The sequence below is a fragment of the Mobula birostris genome, unplaced genomic scaffold, assembly GCF_030028105.1.
Source record: "Mobula birostris isolate sMobBir1 unplaced genomic scaffold, sMobBir1.hap1 scaffold_733, whole genome shotgun sequence".
Lineage (NCBI taxonomy): Eukaryota > Metazoa > Chordata > Chondrichthyes > Myliobatiformes > Myliobatidae > Mobula > Mobula birostris.
In genome coordinates, this window is record NW_027278451.1 from 1 (window position 1) to 19798 (window position 19798).

General features: G+C 53.9%; 1 protein-coding gene across 1 annotated transcript; it reads left to right on the forward strand.

The window, feature by feature from the left end:
- Positions 1-6: 6 nt before the first annotated feature.
- LOC140193700 (protein PAT1 homolog 1-like) lies at positions 7-18566 on the forward strand. Its single transcript, XM_072250867.1, has 4 exons — positions 7-121; positions 13046-13137; positions 15132-15281; positions 17206-18566. The coding sequence occupies exons 2-4, from the start codon at positions 13067-13069 to the stop codon at positions 17225-17227; spliced, it is 243 nt and encodes an 80-aa protein (XP_072106968.1). The 5' UTR covers positions 7-121; positions 13046-13066; the 3' UTR covers positions 17228-18566.
- The last annotated feature ends 1232 nt before the right edge of the window (positions 18567-19798 follow it).

The window sequence follows — 19798 nt, forward strand, 5'->3', positions numbered from 1 at the left end:
CTCGTTGACGGAGCCCTGCACCCGGCTGATCGGCCGCCTGCCCTCCGGCGCTCTGACGGAACTGCTGCGGCAGCTGACCGAGGGCCCGGGCAGCCATTTTGCCGCCGTCCTGCAGAATAAGGTGGGCCTCAGCGTTGGGGCACCGAGAGGAGGGGTGGTGGGAGCTCGGTGCTGTGGGTTGGGCCCCGCGCAGCAGATCGGTGGGGGGGGGGGCCAGTCGGGGGGTGGTGGGGCCTCCATGGGCGGGGACGGTCGTAGGGGAGGAGAGGGGCACCTTGTGCCGTGGCGTTCGGGCATGTTGCCAAGGACGATTACTGGGTTTGGGGGGGATGTTGGTGAATGCGGTTCAGCCCCCGGGTCGTCGATGGGGCGATGGGCGTGGAGGAACACCCCTCCTCCCCCCCCCGCCCACCCCTGGATCTAAGCCAGAGAGGGCAGAACCACCGGGGCCAGCGGTCCGGTGCAAGGCGTCAAAATTTCCCTTTTCAGGTTCCGGCGAACGGGAGCCGCAAACGAGGGACAGAGCGGGCTGGCGCTTTTGGGGCCCCGAGGGCCGTGCCGAGATCCGATGGCGGAGGGGAAAGGAGGGCGCGTTTCGTTTGAGGGGGGCAGCTCGGCCACCTTCGGGCCACGCGGGCAGCCGGGGAGATGGTGAGTGGGAGCCGCGGGGAGACGAGTCACCCCTTCGTCGCGGGAGGCCAGGCTCTGCCCCTCCCAATTTATTTTTTTTTTGGGTCCATGACGTTGGAAGATGAGGTCGGGTTCCTGGACGTAGTCATGGCAACTGTGAGGTTACACTCACAGCTATTGGTCAGCCCGACCGCGGAGCTGCCAGTTACGCTCGCGGCCATTGGTCAGCTCCCGTTTTGCTTCCAAACCTGAAAGCTTTTGCTCTTTTCTCCTGCTTTCTGGCTCTCAGCAGGAGCTTGGAGGGAAAAGTGTCCCGGCGTATTCGACGAGTAAACTCCTCTCGGGCTTCCAGCCGGGTACAGGCGTTGATTGACACCGGCGTTTCGCTGGCAGACTCCGCCACCTTCGTCGGGGGCGATGCCAGGGCGCATCCAGTCTGGTGGTATTTATACCCCCGACGTCCGTCTCTCTCTCCTGATTGGTTCGTTCATCCAATCAGGTTTGCCACCTTGTTTATGATCGAATTCCAGTTTTTACTTGGAGCAGGACCTTCAGCTGGGTTAAAAGTCTTAGGCTCTGCTTTTATTTCAACTGTTTCCTTCACCAGGGGAAGGCCGAAAGCCATTGCTTCAGCACAGTAGTTTTGTGGTGTCAGTGCCAATCCTATGGCTATTGTGAATGCAGTATTCTGTGACCGCCGATTTCTCTGGGCAACCCAAATGGATACACCTCCTGTTCTCCTTCACGTGGTTTTCCACCGTGCCGATGCACGCTGCTCCGCCTGGTGAAGGAGGCCATGGAAATCGAACTGGAGGGAAAGGATTTCAACGAAGGCGAAGGCCTCGCTCTAAATAAGAACTGGAATTCGATCGTAAACAAGGGTGGGGGAGCAGAAACCTGATTGGACGGGGACAAACGAATCAGGAGAGAGACGGATGTCGGGGGGTGTAAATACCACCGGACCAGGTGCGCCTGGGTGTCACCCCTGATGAAGGTGGCGGAAGTTCGTCATCAAAACGCCAGTTATCATCGGTACCTGTACCCGGCTGGAAGCCCGAGAGCAGTTTATTTTGAATTAGTCCTAATTAGTCAGGGCATCAAAGTTTACGAGGGGAAGGCAGGAGAATGTTTTCTCGGGCTGTGTACGTCGAGGGAATACACACTGCAGTCTCGCCAAACCCGTGAGATCCTGACGGCTCTCCTGTCCCAAACCCCGGGGCTGTGTGGCTGCTGTGTGACTCGCTACCCTGTTACAACTTGGTGCCAGGAAATGGCAGACGGCACACCCCATACGATTAAAGGAGCTGTATTTATGGATCTCAACCGGCTGCCCGCACGATCGATCGTCTGGACAGCCAGAGACTTCTCCCCAGGGCTGAAATGGCAAACAGGAAAGGGCCACAGTTTTTTTTTTTAAAAATACTTTATTTTCAAAATTTTCAAAACAAAGCAATGAAATCAACAAAAACATACCAGCTCAGACATGTATAAAAAAGAAATAAGCAAAAAAAAAAGACATAACAGTAGAGGGATGCTTATTGTACAATGTGCTCAAAAATACTAAACTTGAAATCTCAAATGAGGGCCGTGAGAAATCAGCTGGGGGGAAATCCGCCCCCTGCCTCGTCCAGGCAGGCAAGAACCGGGTCCCAGATAGCCGAAGATTTTTTAATTGAATTGGTTCTCAAGAACCAAAGTTTCTCCATCTGTATGACTGAGATCATATCAGTCATCCATCTCCGAAAGGAAGGGGGAGAAGGTGACTTCCATTCCCTCAAGGTAAGTCTTTTGGCAACAATCTTTATACTTGATACTTTATTGTCACCAAACAATTGATACTAGAGCGTACAATCATCACAGCGATATTTGATTCTGCGCTTCGCACTCCCTGGATTACAAATATTAAATATCAAGAATATTAAAAATAGTTAAAATTTGTAAATGTGAAAAATTTAAATTATAAATCATAAATAGAAAGTAGAAAAATGGGAAGTAAGGTAGTGCAAAAAAACCGAGAGGCAGGTCCGGATCCCCAGCCTCGGAGACAGTTGAGAGGGCACAGTTTTCAGGGGCTTGGAAGTAGGTGCGGAGGAGATGTCAGGGGGAAGTTCTTTACGCAGAGAGTGGTGAGTGCGTGGAATGGGCTGCCGGCGACGGTGGTGGAGGTGGAAACGATAGGATCTTTTAAGAGACTTCTGGACAGGCTTAGAAAAATAGAGGGCCATGGGTAACCCTGGGTAATTTCTAAAGTAAGTACATGTTCAGCACAGCATTGTGGGCTGAAGGGCCTGTATTGTGCTGTAGGTTAACTAAAACAAAAAAGAAACAAACAAACAAAAGAGGCCCATTATAATAAAACAGTCAAACTTAACCTCTGTTGAGGACATTTAGAACAGCAGGTGCTGAAAGAAGAGCTGGACACCAGTCTCCCCAACTGTAAACTGTTTCATCTGCTTCTGTCTGGCAAACAGCACCGCAGCGTTAAAGACAGAACCAACAGGCTACGGGGCAGCTTCTTTCCACAAGCCTGTAGCCTTGTAAATTCCCACGTCTGTACATTGTGCCGGACTCGTAACAGAAAGATTTTTGCTCCCCCGTGTTGTGGGATGGATGTAGGGTGAAACTCAAATGAATTCAAATCCAACTCTCAGACCACGGGATATAGGAGCAGAATTAGGCCGTTTGGCCCATCGAGCCTGCTCCGCCATTCCATCACGGCTGATCCAATTTTCCTCTCGGACCCAATCTCCTGCCTTCTCCCTGTATCCGATTGTGTCCCGGGACTACCAACGACGCACACACCAAATGCTGGAGGAACCCAGCAGGGCAGGCGGCACCTGTGGGGCGGGGCGGGGGGGGGGGAAAGTACGGTGGACGTTCCGGGCCGAAACCCTTGGAAGCGTCTGCGTGTTGCTTGGATTTCCAGCATCTGCAGATTTTTCTGCCACCTGTGATAAGAATCTGTCAACCTCCGCGTCAAATATCCGTAAAGGCCTGGCCTCCACGGCTGTCCGTGGCAAAGAATTCCACAGATCCACCGCTCTCCGGCTAAAGAAATTCCTCCTCATCTCCATTTTGAAAGGATGCCCCTCTATTCTGGTCTTAGAGTCTACCCGTCCTCTCCGCATCCACTCTTTGGCCATTCCATGTAACAATTACGGCACGGAAACAGGCCATCTTGGCCCTTCTAGTCCGTGCCGAACTCTTACTCTCACCTAGTCCCACCGACCTGCACTCGGCCCATAACCCTCCGTTCCTTTCCTGTCCATATATCTATCCAATTTAACTTTAAATGACAACATCGAACCTGCTTCAACCACTTCTGCTGGAAGCTCGTTCCACACAGCTACCACTCTCTGAGTAAAGAAGTTTCCCCTCATGTTACCCCTGAACTTTTGCCCTTTAACTCTCAACTCATGTCCTCTTGTTTGAATCTCCCCCACTCTCAATGGAAAAAGTCTATCCACATCAACTCTTATCAATCCCCCTCATAATTTTAAACACCTCTATCAAGTCCCCCCTCAACCTTCTACGTTCCAAAGAATAAATACTAAATTAGATTATGAAGACACGCAGTCCTCTTTTATTGTCATTTAGTAATGCATGCATTAAGAAATGATACATTATTTCCTCTGGTGTGATATTACAAAACACAGGACAGACCAGGACTGAAAAAAACTAAGGAAACCACATAATTAGAACATATAGTTACAACAGTGCAACAATACCATAACTTGATGAAGAAGTACATGAGCACAGTAAAAGTTCAAAGACTTTCAAATGTCCCACATCTCACGCAGACGGAGAGAAGGAAGTAAAACTCTCCCTGCCATGCCCGACCACGGTCCGACTCTGAGTCATCCGAAAACTTCGAGCTCTGATCAGCTCTCCGACACCGAGTACTGAGTGCCATCTCTATCCCAATGATTCGACCTCCATCTTGGTCGCCAAAAGCAGGCAGGGCCGGGGATTTTGAGGCCTTTCCTCCGAAAGATTCCCGACAGCTCAGTAAAGACAGCAGCGAACGAGCGTTTCAGAAATTTCTCCAGATGTTCCTCTGTGCTTTCACGTCTGTCTCCATCAAATCAGAAATGTCCATGGCCCCTATTTAACAGATACGATGTCATTTTTCACCGGAGGTCTGCGCACACAGTGCTCTCTCTCCTCCTGCCTTGATCCCAACTTGTTCAACCTTTCTCTGTAACTTAGGAGATGAAACCCAGGTAACATTCCAGTAAATTTTCACCTGTTCTTCAATTCGATAGGCTTCAATGAGGTTAGCCCTTCACTCTTCTGAATTCCAGTGAATAAGACCATAAGACAGGAGCAGAAGTAGGCCATTCGGCCCATCGAGTCTGCTCCGCCTTTTTATCATGAGCTGATTCATTTTATCCTATTTAGTCCCACTGCCCCGCCTTCTCACCATAACCTTTGATGCCCTGGCTATTCAGATACCTATCAATCTCTGCCTTAAATACACCCAATGACTTGGCCTCCACTGCCGCCCGTGGCAACAAATTCCATAGATTCACCACTCTCTGACTAAAAAAATTTTTTCGCATTTCTGTTCTGAAAGGGCGCCCTTCAATCCTGAAGTCATGCCCTCTCGTACTAGACTCCCCCATCATGGGAAACAACTTTGCCACATCCACTCTGTCCATGCCTTTTAACATTCGAAATGTTTCTGAGGTCTCCCCTCATTCTTCTAAACTCCAAGGAATACAGTCCAAGAGCGGACAAAGCGGTCTTCATATGTTAACCTTCTCATTCCCGAAATCATTCTAGTGAATCTTCTCTGTACCCTCTCCAACGTCAGCACATCCTTTCTTAAATAAGGAGACCAAAACTGCCCACAGTACTCCAAGTGAGGTCTCACCAGCGCCTTATAGAGCCCCAACATCACATCCCTGCTCCTATACTCTATTCCTCTAGAAATGAATGCCAACATTGCATTCGCCTTCTTCACTACCGAGTCAACCTGCAGGTTAACTTTAAGGGTATCCTGCACGGGGACTCCCAAGTTCCATTGCATCTCCGAACTTTGAATTCTTTTGCCCATTTAAATAATAGTCTGCCCGTTTATTTCTTCTGCCAAAGTGCATAACCATACACTTTCCAACATTGTACTTCATTTGCCACTTCTCTGCCCATTCTTCCAATCTATCCAAGTCTCTCTGCAGACTCTCCGTTTCCTCAGCACTACCGGCCCCTCCACCTATCTTCGTATCGTCAGCAAACTTAGCCACAAAGCCATCTATCCCATAATCCAAATCGTTGATGTACAATGTAAAAAGAAGCGGCCCCAACACGGACCCCTGTGGAACACCACTGGTAACCGGCAGCCTACCAGTATAGGATCCCTTTATTCCCACTCTCTGTTTCCTGCCAATCAGCCAATGCTCTATCCACGTATGTAACTTTCCTGTAATTCCATGGGCTCTTATCTTGTTAAGCAGCCTCATGTGTGGCACCTTGTCAAAGGCCTTCTGAAAATCCAAATATACAACATCCACTGCATCTCCCTTGTCTAGCCTACTGGTAATTTCCTCAAAAAATTGTAGGAAATTTTTTACAAAAAATTGTAGAAAAGTTTGTCAGGCAGGATTTTCCTTTAAGGAATCCATGCTGAGTTCTGTCTATCTTGTCATATGCCTCCAGGTACTCTGTAACCTCATCCTTGACAATCGACTCCAACAACTTCCCAACTACCGATGTCAAGCTAACAGGTCTATAATTTCCTTCTTGCTTGCTTGCCCCCTTCTTAAATAGCGGAGTGACATTTGCAATCTTCCAGTCTTCCGGAACCATGCCAGGATCTATTGACTTTTGAAAGATCATCGCTAATGCCTCCGCAATCTCCACAGCTACTTCCTTCAGAACACGAGGGTGCATTCCATCTGGTCCAGGAGATTTATCTACCTTTAGACTATTCAGCTTCCTGAGTACTTTCTCTGTCGTAATTGTGACTGCGCACACTTCTCTTCCCTGCCACCCTTGAGTGTCCGGTATCCTGCTGTCTTCCTCAGTGAAGACTGATGCAAAATACTTGTTCAGTTTCTCTGCCATCTCCTCATCTCCCATTACAATTTCTCCAGCATCATTTTCTACCGGTCCTATATCTACTCTCACCTGTCTTTTACTCTTTATATACTTGAAAAAGCTTTTAGTATCCTCTTTGATATTATTTGCTAGTTTCCTTTCATAGTTAATCTTTTCTCTCTTAATGACCTTCTTGGTTTCCTTTTGTAAGGTTTTATAGACTTCCCAATCCTCTGTCTTCCCACTAATTTTTGCTTCCTTGTATGCCCTCTCCTTAGCTTTAACTTTGGCTTTGACTTCTCTTGTCAACCACGGTTGCATCCTTTTTCCACTCGAAAATTTCTTCTTTTTTGGAATATACCTGTCTTGCACATTCCTCACTTCTCGCATAAACTCCAGCCACTGCTGCTCTGCCGTCTTTCCCGCCAGTGTCCCTTTCCAGTCAACTTTGGCCAGTTCCTCTCTCATGCCACTGTAATTTCCTTTACTCCACTGAAACACCGACACGTCAGATTTCGGCTTCTCTTTTTCTAATTTCACAGTGAACTCAATCATGTTATGATTCTGTTTCCTAAGGTTCCTTCACCTCAATCTCTCTAATCACCTCCGGCTCATTACACAATACCCAATCCAGTACAGCCGATTCCCTAGTGGGCTCAACAACAAGCTGTTCTAAAAAGCCATCTCGCAGACATTCTACAAATTCTCTCTCTTGAGATCCAGTGCCGACCTGATTTTTCCAATCTACTCGCATGTTAAAATCCCCCACAATTATCATAACACTGCCCTTCTGACAAGCCTTTTCTATTTCCAGTTGTAATTTGTAGTCCACATCCCTGCAGCTGTTTGGAGGCCTATAAATAACTGCCATCAGGGTCCTTTTACCGCTGCTATTCCTTAGCTCAACCCATAAAGATTCTGCACCTTCCGATCCTATATCACCTCTTTCTAATGATTTAATATCATTTCTTACCAATAAAGCCATGCCTCCCCCTCTGCCTACCTTCCTATCCTTCCGATACACCGTGTATCCTTGGACAATCAGCTCCCAGAGACATGCATCCTTTAGCCATGTCTCAGTGATGGCCACAATATCAAACCTGCCAATCTGTAGCTGTACAACAAGATCATCCACCTTATTCCTTATGCTGCGTGCATTTAGGTACAACACCTTAAGACCAGCATTTGATATTTTTTGCTTTGATTTCACTGCAACTCATCCCAATGGCTACACATTTGCCCCATCACCTGCCTGTCTTTCCTGACATCTTTACTGCTCACTATCTTAGATATATTTCTGTTTTCCCCTTCCTCCGCTCTATCATTCCAGTTCCCATCCCAGAGCCATCAAACACTCTTCTTAGGAGAAGCCGTCAGTCCTGGAATCATTTGTCATGATCCTCCTTTGCACCCTCCCCAGTTTCAGCACATCCAGCAGCCTCTTAAAGGCCCCTCTTGCTGGGTCTGCTTCCGTTATTAGTCGCGTCGCATGACGCAGGCGATCGTGGCCTGTCCCCGACCACGATCGTTCTTGGCAAATCTTTCCACGGATCGGTTTGCCATCGGCGGCTTCTGGGCAGTGACTTTACAAGACGGGTGGACCTCCCCCCGGCCATTATCAATACTCTTCAGGGATCGTCTGCCTGCCATCAGGTGGCGGCTTAACCAGGGCTTGTGATCATGGAGCGCTGCTCGTACGACTGTTAGCCACCTGACCCTGATCTGTACGACACCCACAAAGTGCTGGAGGGACTCAGCAGGTCAGGTTTGGGTGGCTTGAATCACTTGTGTCGGTTGAATTGACTTTATTTCTTACATCCTTCACATTACGTGAGGAGAAAAAATCTTTACGTTACGTCTCCGTCTAAATGTGCAATCAGAGTAATTTATAATAAATAGAACAGTCAATATAACATAGAAATACAGCTGTATCAGTGTGAATTAATCAGTCTGATGGCCTGGTGGAAGAAGCTGTCCCGGAGCCAGTTGGTCCTGGCTTTTATGCTGCGGTACCGTTTCCTGGATAGTAGAAGCTGGAACAGTTTGTGGTTGGGGTGCCTGGGTCCCCAATGATTCTTTGGGCCCTTTTTACACCCGTCTCTGTAAATGTCCTGAATAGTGGGAAGTTCACATCTACAGATGTGCTGGGCTGTCCACACCACTCTCTGCAGAGTCCTGCGATTGAGGGAAGTACAGTTCCCATACTAGGCAGCGATGCAGTCAGTCAGGAGGCTCTCAATTGTGTCCCTGTAGAAAGTTCTTCGGATTTGGGGGCCCACACCAAACTTCCTCAACCGTCTGAGGTGAAAGAGACACTGGTGTGCTTTTTTCATCACACAGCCAGTATGTACAGACCACGTGAGATCCTCGGTGATGTTTATGCCGAGGAACTTAAAGCTGTTCACCCTCTCAACCCCGGATCCGCTGATGTCAATAATGTGTATAAAAACCAAAACATCTCCCCCCTCCCCTCCGCCCTCACCTTCAATGGTAAATATTGGTTCGAGATTGTCACGTGTACTGAGGTGCAGCGGAGATCTATCTTGTTCCCCTTTCATACAGATCGATTCATTAAAGTTAACAGTAAATTTTCCCTCACGGTACATGCACGTCGCCGCTCACAACCCTGACATCCATTTTCTGGCGGGCCTACTCAATAACTCCATGGTTCTGTAATCCTTGGGCTCGGCCGGCGGCGTTAGTCCAGGGGAAGGGAGTCTCCAGCCCTGCCAAACATGCGAAATCTCGTTTTTGCGTGGATGCTGCGTGTTGTGTCCCCCCCCCCGTTACAAACCCGTACCGCGAAATAACAGGCAGTGCAAAATATGCGATTAAACGATTGAGCTTTATAATTCTTAATTTGATTAGAGGGTCAGTAAAGAAAAGCAGAGAGAAAAAGGGCCCATTTTTGACGAAACAGTCCAATGCACAACGTTGGAGCGCACGGTTTTCCCGTCTGTTTGCTCTCCATCGATTCCCACCCCCCCCCCCCCCGGGCGTCGTCAACTCCCGAGCCCCATTCCTCGCCCGCTCTGTCCTGCTGTCCACGACCTCTCCGTCATCTGCCAAACAAAAGCCTCGCTCTCGGGCGCACAAGAAAGAAAAAAAAACACCACTCCCCCCTCACTGGACGCCGCACGTTCCAAAGCCCCCCGTTGTCTCCAGTCATGACCCAAACACTTGCGACTCGTCGCACCAGCAGTGAAGCCTCTCCCAGGGCGTTACGATTCTATTCTGAGGCCTTGACGTCTTGACACCCAAGCCTGGTCGGTGCGAGATGGAGAGAAAGCTGTCGCCCACGTGGCAGGCTTCCCCCTCTCCACGAGTCTGATGAACCCACAGGAGCGGCAGAGACGGGCACCGACAGCGTCGAGCTGCCTTGCGGACCCCAGCTCTGGATTTTTCCCTCCGGGGGTGGGAGGGGTGGTTTCATTCCCAAAGCCCTTCCCACCAGTGGGTGTATCCGCGAGGCAGCGGAGGTTCGAGATCAGAGTTCTCCTGGGTGAGCTGCCAGCCGCGGCTGGCCAGCCCCATCTGCCCGAAGCAACTGGTTTTAAGGCGCCAGTAAACCTGCCTTCGCCTCTTCTTCTGTCGGTGGAAACAGTGCTGCTGGGCTCAGTAGCTAAGCCTCAGGCGAAGGCCAGGATCTGGGCTTGGTTTTGTCAGAGGCTGGTTGAGGCGCACGCCGTTGGGAACGTTTAATCGGTAGCGGGAGCTTGTGCCCCATTAACACCCTCGGCTATAACAACCTTAAGGAACTGGTAATCCAGTGGTTCCCCAAACACCGGACCGCAAAGCATGCGCTACTGGGCCGCGAGGAAACGATATGAGTCAGCTGCACCTTTCCTCATTCCCTGACACACCCACTGTTGGAACTTCAACATGGGGTTGCCAAGTGTCCCGTATTAGCCGGGACATCCCGTATATCGGGCTAAATAAGTTTGTCCCATACGGGACCGCCCTTGTCCCATATTCCCCCCCTAAGGTAGAGCGTTCCTGTTAAACCATTTGTAAGCCGAAATGGCGTGAAGCGATAACTGTACCATTAATTTATATGGGAAAAAGTTTTGAGCATTCCCAGCCCCAAAAAATAACCTAACAAATAACACAGAAAACCGAAAATAATGCTAGCATATAGTAAAAGCAGGAATGATAAGATAAATACGCAGCCTATATAAAGTAGAAATGACGTATGACCCAGATCCCCTCGTTCTCGGGCACACAACAAGAAAAAAAAACACTCCCTTTATTGGCCAGCACACATTCCAAAGCCCCCGTTATCTCTCGCCATGACCCAAACACTGCCACTACAGGAAAAACCATTACATTAGTGGTGAAACCTTTCCCAGGGTGTTTACATACAATATATGTCTTGAAAATTCTTTCCTTTTGCAAACATCCAGAAAAACAGAGGAGTTCCCCGAAGAATGAATGGCAGTTAAACATTAGAACCCCAAAGCAACCCCCCCCACCCCCGCAAGCTCCAAAAGAGGTGTCCCTGTTTCACAGCGAAGAATCATAAACACGAGCAACGGACACGAAACGCTCGAGGAGCTCAGCGCGCCAGGAGTGTGGGGCGAGCCTGCAGAGGGCAGGGTAGAGCGTTAACGGTGGCAGAGAAAGTGCAGTGCGGGCAGACGGCGAGGTCGGGAGTCCATCGTCCCACACGAGGGGACCGTTCAACTGTCTTAGAGACTTAGAAGCATAGGAAACCCACAGCACAATACAGGCCCTTCGGCCCACAAAGCTGTGCCGAACATGTACTTACATTAGTAATTACCTCGGGTTACCCATAGCCCTCTATGTTTCTAAACTCCACGTACCTATCTAAGAGTCTCTTAAAAGACCGTATCGTATCCACTTCCACCACCGTCACCGGCAGCCCATTCCACACACTCACCACTCTCTGAGGAAAAAACTTACCCCTGACATCTCCTCTGTACCTACTTCCAAGCACCTTAAAACTGTGCCCTCTCATGCTAGCCATTTCAGCCCTGGGGAAAAAGCCTCTGACTATCCACACGATCAATGCCTCTCATTAGCTTGCAACAGAAGCTGCCCCCGAGCCTGGTGGGATGTGCTTTCCGGCTTTGGTCTCTGGGAGGAGGTGGGGGGAATGCTCGGGGTGGGTGGGGTCTTCGATGGGAAGGGCTACTTTGCCGAGGCCGTGGGGAAACAGTATTCAGCACCACCCCCCCCCACCGATCCTTCGCTCACATAACTGAGTATTATGATTATGAGGACAGGCAGTCCTCTTTTATTGTCATTTAGTAATGCATGCTTTAAGAAATGATAAAAATGGTTTTCCAGAATGATAGCACGAAAACACATGACAAACTGACTTAAAAACTAACAAAAACCACCTAATTATAACATATAGTTACAACAGTGCAAAGCAACACCGTACTTTGATCAGAACAGACCATGGCACAGTAAAAATCTCAGAGTCTCTCAAGTCCCATCGTCTCACGCAGACGGTAAACCAGGGATTCTGAGCGATTTGACGGAGAATTTTTATTTGTGCATCTCATAGAAACAGAGAAATCTACAGCACATCACAGGCCCTTCGGCCCACAATGTTGTGTCGACCATGTAACCTGCTCTAGAGACTACCTAGAATTTCCCTGCCGCACGGCCCTCCATTTTACTAAGCTCCATGTACCTATCCAAGAGGCTCTTAATCGTATCCGCTACCGGCAGCCCATTCCACGCACTCGCCACTCTCTGTGTGGAAAAATTTACCCCTGACATCTCCTCTGTACCTACTTCCAAGCACCTTAAAACTGTGCCCTCTCGTGTTAGCCATTTCAGCCCTGGGGAAAAGCCTCTGACTATCCACACAATCAATGCCTCTCATCACCTTATACACCTCTCATCCTCCGTCGCTCCAAGGAGAAAAGGCCGAGTTTACTCAACCTATTCTCATAAGGCACGCTCTCCAATCCAGGCAACATCCTTGTAAATCTCCTCTGCACTCTATCTCTCTATCTCGTACATAATAGAGGAAAAAATAGATCATGAATTGTTGTGTGTGTGTGTGTGTGTATATTAAATAGTTAAATTAAACAAGTCGTGCAAAAACAGAAATAAAAGTGGTGGTGAGAATTTTTTTTTTAAGAAAGCGTCTGGAGTGCGCTGCCCAGTGCAGAGGCGAACGCATTCGAGACTTTCAAGAGGGCGTGTGGGTGGAGGGATTCGAGTTTGGGGGCCTCCTGATCTGCTCTTCAGCTGGCTTGCCTCAGCAGCATGGCGGTGAGGGACGCAGGCGGGGTCGGTGGCGGGTGATTGCCTTGAGCAGGGAGTAGGGGCCGGGGGGGTCGGGGGGACATCCCACACCGTCACTCTCCCAACACCCCCCTCTCTCTGGTTGACGCAGTTCGGTGTGACCCTCTTCTACATGATCCTGAGTCAGGGCGAGCGGCTGCAGAGCTCGGCTGCCGACAGCCAGCTGATGGAGGACAACAGGTGGTGAGTGTTTGCGGACGGGCGGGTGGGGGTGGTGGTGGGGGGGGAGGTGTCATCATCTCTGTCTCCCCTCCCCTCGATGCCCCTGCCTCTCCCTCCTTCCCCCCACCTCCAACCCCGCTGGCGCCCGCTCTTCCTCACTCCCTCCCTCTGGCATCCCCACTCGACCACTCTTGTGCTGTACCTCACCTCGCCCTCTCCTCTAACCCACCCCTCATCCATCCATCTCTCTTCTCTCACTCTCCCTCGCCCCTTCTCGTCCTCTCTCTTTGACCTTCTATCTCTCTCACCCCCTCTTGCCCTCTATCTCTCCCTCACCCCCTCTATCCCTCCCTCACCTCTTCTCACCCTCCCTCGCCCCCTCATCTCTCTCATCCTCCCTCGCCCCCTCATCTCTCTCATCCTCCCTCGCCCCTTCTCGCCCTCCCTCACCCCCTCTTGCCTTCTATCTCTCACCCCTTCTTGCCCCCTCTTGCCCTCTATCTCTCTCTCGTCCTCCCTCGCCCCTTCTCGCCCTCCCCCGCCCTCTATCTCTGTCTCACCCTCTATTTCTCTCTCGCCCTCTCTCTCTCTCTCTCTCGCTCCCCCTCTCCCCATGCCCCCACTGCCCCTCTTTTCTCCATTCTTCCCGTGCCCTCCTCCATTGCCTCCCTCCCCCTCTCTTTCTCTGTCTTGTCTCTCTGTGTCTGTCTCTGTCACTCTCTCACTCCCCCCAGGCTGCCATCACCACCCTCACCTCCCCGTTTGTGAGGAGGCGACGTTCCCCTCTGGTCGTCTGTCCGGGGTGAAACAGAGGGGAGAGTGGGCAATTGAGGCTCGGGATGGGGAGGGGTAAGAGGGGCGAGGAGGGGAGGGAAAGGGATGACTGGGGAGGTGAGGGGGGGCTGGGAGGGAGAGGCTGACTGGGCAGGTGAGGGGGGTATTGGGAAGGGAGGGAATGTGAATCGGAGACGGGGAGGGGAGAAGAGTCGGGCGGACCGGCAGGGGATTAGAGGGAGGGGGCACAGGAGAGGGGAAGTCGGGCCCAGAGGGCGGGGGACGGGGGGAGAGACGAGGTGGAAGGTCGGGTGTGAGAGGTGGGGAGACGAACAGGACGTTCCCCGTCAATGTGACCCCCGCCCTTCCCTCTCTCACTCCCCCCAGGCTGCCATCACCACCCTCACCTCCCCGTTTGTGAGGAGGCGACGTTCCCCTCTGGTCGTCTGTCCGGGGTGAAACAGAGGGGAGAGTGGGCAATTGAGGCTCGGGATGGGGAGGGGTAAGAGGGGCGAGGAGGGGAGGGAAAGGGATGACTGGGGAGGTGAGGGGGGGCTGGGAGGGAGAGGCTGACTGGGCAGGTGAGGGGGGTATTGGGAAGGGAGGGAATGTGAATCGGAGACGGGGAGGGGAGAAGAGTCGGGCGGACCGGCAGGGGATTAGAGGGAGGGGGCACAGGAGAGGGGAAGTCGGGCCCAGAGGGCGGGGGACGGGGGGAGAGACGAGGTGGAAGGTCGGGTGTGAGAGGTGGGGAGACGAACAGGACGTTCCCCGTCAATGTGACCCCCGCCCTTCCCTCTCTCACTCCCCCCAGGCTGCCATCACCACCCTCACCTCCCCGTTTGTGAGGAGGCGACGTTCCCCTCTGGTCGTCTGTCCGGGGTGAAACAGAGGGGAGAGTGGGCAATTGAGGCTCGGGATGGGGAGGGGTAAGAGGGGCGAGGAGGGGAGGGAAAGGGATGACTGGGGAGGTGAGGGGGGGCTGGGAGGGAGAGGCTGACTGGGCAGGTGAGGGGGGTATTGGGAAGGGAGGGAATGTGAATCGGAGACGGGGAGGGGAGAAGAGTCGGGCGGACCGGCAGGGGATTAGAGGGAGGGGGCACAGGAGAGGGGAAGTCGGGCCCAGAGGGCGGGGGACGGGGGGAGAGACGAGGTGGAAGGTCGGGTGTGAGAGGTGGGGAGACGAACAGGACGTTCCCCGTCAATGTGACCCCCGCCCTTCCCTCTCTGCCGTTGCCCAGGACGGAGCTGGTGTTTGCAGTGACGCGGGAGCTTCTGAAAATGCCTCAGGCCTGTCTGGCCACCCCGTCCGTCACCCCCGGCAACCTGCTGGCCCTGTTCTCCCACTACGTGGACAGGCAGCGGCTCGGCCTGCTGGAGGCCAAGTTACAGTGAGTGTGCGGGGAGAGGGGGGAGGACGGGATTCGGGGGGGGGGGGGGGGACACTGCACACCCGCCAAGTCGGTCTCCCGGCGTGATACTGCGCTCCCGCCCTGCCCAACCCCCCCCAACTGGATCGACACTGCGCTTCACCCTGTCCGTCTACTCTCTCCCCCGTCCGTCTACTCTCTCCCCCGTCCGTCTACTCTCTCCCCCGTCCGTCTCCTCTCTCCCCCCGTCCGTCTCTCCCCCCGTCCGTCTCTCCCCCCGTCCGTCTCTCCCCCCGTCCGTCTCTCCCCCCGTCCGTCTCTCCCCCCGTCCGTCTCTCCCCCGTCCGTCTCTCCCCCGTCCGTCTACTCTCTCCCCCGTCCGTCTACTCTCTCCCCCGTCCGTCTCCTCTCTCCCCCCGTCCGTCTCTCCCCCCGTCCGTCTCTCCCCCCGTCCGTCTCTCCCCCGTCCGTCTACTCTCTCCCCGTCCGTCTACTCTCTCCCCCGTCCGTCTACTCTCTCCCCCGTCCGTCTCCTCTCTCCCCCCGTCCGTCTCTCCCCCCGTCCGTCTCTCCCCCCGTCCGTCTCTCCCCCCGTCCGTCTCTCCCCCCGTCCGTCTCTCCCCCCGTCCGTCTCTCCCCCGTCCGTCTACTCTCTCCCCGTCCGTCTACTCTCTCCCCGTCCGTCTACTCTCTCCCCGTCCGTCTACTCTCTCCCCGTCCGTCTACTCTCTCCCCCGTCCGTCTCTCCCCCGTCCGTCTCTCCCCCGTCCGTCTCTCCCCCGTCCGTCTCTCCCCCGTCCGTCTCTCCCCCGTCCGTCTCCTCTCTCCCCCGTCCGTCTCTCCCCCGTCCGTCTGCTCTCTCCCCCGTCCGTCTGCTCTCTCCCCCGTCCGTCTGCTCTCTCCCCCGTCCGTCTGCTCTCTCCCCCGTCCGTCTGCTCTCTCCCCCGTCCCTCTGCTCTCTCCCCCGTCCCTCTGCTCTCTCCCCCCGTCTGTCTCTCCCCCCGTCCGTCTCTCCCCCGTCCGTCTACTCTCTCCCCCCGTCCGTCTACTCTCTCCCCCCGTCCGTCTCTCCCCCGTCCGTCTCTCCCCCGTCCGTCTACTCTCTCCCCCCGTCCGTCTACTCTCTCCCCCGTCCGTCTACTCTCTCCCCCGTCCGTCTACTCTCTCCCCGTCCGTCTACTCTCTCCCCGTCCGTCTACTCTCTCCCCGTCCGTCTACTCTCTCCCCCGTCCGTCTCTCCCCCGTCCGTCTCTCCCCCGTCCGTCTCTCCCCCGTCCGTCTCTCCCCCGTCCGTCTCTCCCCCGTCCGTCTCCTCTCTCCCCCGTCCGTCTCTCCCCCGTCCGTCTGCTCTCTCCCCCGTCCGTCTGCTCTCTCCCCCGTCCCTCTACTCTCTCCCCCGTCCCTCTACTCTCTCCCCTCGTCTGTCTCTCCCCCCGTCCGTCTCTCCCCCCGTCCGTCTACTCTCTCCCCCCGTCCGTCTACTCTCTCCCCCCGTCCGTCTACTCTCTCCACCCGTCAGTCTACTCTCTCCCCCCATCCGTCTACTCTCTCCCCCCGTCCGTCTCTCCCCCGTCCGTCTCTCCCCCGTCCGTCTACTCTCTCCCCCGTCCGTCTACTCTCTCCCCCCGTCCGTCTACTCTCTCCCCCCGTCCGTCTACTCTCTCCCCCCCGTCCGTCTACTCTCTCCCCCCCGTCCGTCTACTCTCTCCCCTCCTCCACTCTCTCTCTCCCCCCCCCCCGTCCATCAGCGCTCCCTCTCTCCCCCACCTCGGTCCATCTGCACTCCTCCCTCCCCCAACCCCCCCACCCCGGTCTGACTGTGCACTCCCCCCTCCCATCTGTGGTTTCCCCATGGGACGATATGCGTTTGTTGGACTTTAATTTGATTATTGTACACACCCTCTTTTAGACCTTAATGCCTCCTCCTTTTTCCCCCTCCCCTCAGACTCTCAGTCAACCCTCGGTAGAGGAAGTCGGCGGCTGGGTGGGGGACTCTGCGGCCTCTGCACGGATCCCGGTGACACCGGACAGGAGTCTCCCCGGCCACGGCGGCAATATCTCTCTCCCCCCACCCCCTCCATCTATACCGGACGAAGAGGTGTACCCGGCGATGACGGGCCCAGGTCTCCCGCGGCGACACGTCTCCCTGGCGACGGCGGGTGGGGGTTCTCCACTGGCGACCTGCGTGCCCACTGGGGGGGGGGGGGGCCAGATGCGTCACCCTGGCAACGGCAGCGGATAAACTTCCCGCTGTGCAGTTTGCTTCAGGAGCACCGATGGGGGTGGGGGGGGTGATTGCTCATTCACGTCAAACGTTCCCTTCACCCCCCCCCAAACTCCCAGCCACGTATCTCTTCCCCTCTTTTTTTAAACACCCCCCCCCCCCCACCCCGTTGTCCCCGTCGGTGTTGGTCGTCCTGGTATCCTCTCTCTGGCTCTCCCCCCAGCCTGGCACCACCTCTCCCCCCAGTACATCCAGCCGCCTGTTTCCGACACGAGCCCGCCGCCCCCGCGGTGGGTACAGATCCTATTTTGAGTAGACTGGCTTTATACGTGCCTGCACTGGCCAGGGGGAGGCTCCAATACCCACCCCTCCCCGGCCGTGAGTCTCTCTCCCTCCCTCTGTCCTCACCCCCTCCCCCCCCGCGCTGACCTGTGTGTGTGTGAGGTGACATTAGTTATACCTGGGGCGATATTTGCTATGCCCTCAAGCGCACACACCCCTTGCTGGTCTGTTCCTCGTCTTCCCCCTGTCCATGCCTCTCCCCCCCCCCCCCATCCTCGCCCGTTCCTGACACCTTCCTCCGTCCCTGACCCCCTCCTCCCTGGCCTGTTCCTGACTCCCTCCTCCCTCGCCCGTCCCTGATGACCCTCCCTCACCCGTCCCCCCTCCTCCCTCGCCCGTCCCCGACCCCTCCCTTCGTCCATCCCTGACCCCCTCCTTCCTGGCCTGTTCCTGACGCCCTCCTCCCTCGCCCGTCCCTGACGACCCTCCCTCACTCGTCCCCCCTCCTCCCTCACTCGTCCCCGACCCCTCCCTTCGTTCGTCCCTGACCCCGTCCTTCCTGGCCTGTTCCTGACGCCCTCCTCCCTCGCCCGTCCCCGACCCCCTCCCCCACTGACTGCCCCCTATGACTCCCCCTTGACCCTCTTGCCCCTCCCTTCCCTCGACCCCAGTCACAGGGGAACTTGTCTGCACACTATTAAATAACGTTTTGCTTTTTACAAAATGTAATCTAGTTAAATGTTTTTAAACGCCAGAATTAATTTCTTTTTTTCTCTTTTTTTTGTTGCTTTCATTAAAAACGAACTATTCTTTTTGGGCGTGCTGCCTTCTTTCTAATGGGGCGGGAGGAGGGGTGCAGGCCCTTCAGCCCAGCGTGGTGCTGCTAGCCCAGGCCCCTTGGTGCCGGTGTGGCCTGAGGGAGCTGGGTACGTTCCTGAGGGACCCAGTCGGGCTGGATCAACCGCTGCCCCCCCACACCACCACCACCCGAGGGTAGACCAGTCTTGGACCGGAGGGGGGGCGGATTCAAAAGGGACCCGAAGGGGTCGGACGAGAGCCAGGACCTGCCCCTCGAAGGGTCTGCATGATGGGTGGGGTCGGGGCCACTGGACGGTAGTGGTGATGTTTTCCATACCCTCTTTCCAGGCTGAAAACTCAGCACACTCCTCCAGGACAACAGGTGCAGGAGTAGGCCATTCGGCCCTTCGAGCCAGCACCACCATTCACTGTGATCATGGCTGATCATCCACAATCAGTACCCCATTCCTGCCTTCTCCCCATATCCCTCAACTCCGCTATCTTTAAGAGCTCTATCCAACTCTTTCTTGAAGGCATCCAGAGAATTGGCCTCCACCGCCTTCTGAGGCAGAGCATTCCACAGAACCACAACCCTCTGTGTGAAAAAGTTTTTCCTCAGCTCCGTTCTAAGTGGCCTACCCCTTATTCTTAAAATGTGGCCTCTGGTTCTGGACTCCCCCAACATCGGGAACATGTTTCTTGCCTCCAGCGTGTCCAATCCCTTAATAATCTTATATGTTTCAATCAGATTCCCTCTCATCCTTCTAAGTTCCAGTGTATACAAGCCCAGTCGCTCCAATCTTTCAACATATGACAGTCCTGCCATCCCGGGAAATAACCTTGTGGACTTACGCTGCACTCCCTCAATAGCAAGAATGTCCTTCCTCAAATTTGGAGACCAAAACTGTACACAATACTCCAGGTGTGGTCTCACCAGGGCCCTGTACAGCTGCAGAAGGACCTCTTTGCTCCTATACTCAATTCCCCTTGTTATGAAGGCCAGCATGCTATTAGCTTTCTTCACTGCCTGCTGTACTTGCATGCTTGCTTTCAGTGGCTGATGTACGAGAACACCTAGATCTCATTGTGCTTCCCCTTTTCCTAACTTGACTCCATTTAGATAATAATCTGCCTTCCTGTTCTTGCCACCAAAGTGGATAACCTCACATTTATCCACATTAAACTGCATCCGCCCACTCACCCAGCCTGTCCAAGTCACCCTGCATTCTCATAA

Bases quoted from the DNA above. Each gene is read 5' to 3' on its own strand.
- LOC140193700 (XM_072250867.1), top strand. From the start codon at position 13,067: ATGATCCTGAGTCAGGGCGAGCGGCTGCAGAGCTCGGCTGCCGACAGC. The intron at 13,138-15,131 runs GTGAGTGTTTGC...GCCGTTGCCCAG, and splicing joins CTGATGGAGGACAACAGGTG to GACGGAGCTGGTGTTTGCAG. The intron at 15,282-17,205 runs GTGAGTGTGCGG...CCCTCCCCTCAG, and splicing joins CTGCTGGAGGCCAAGTTACA to ACTCTCAGTCAACCCTCGGT.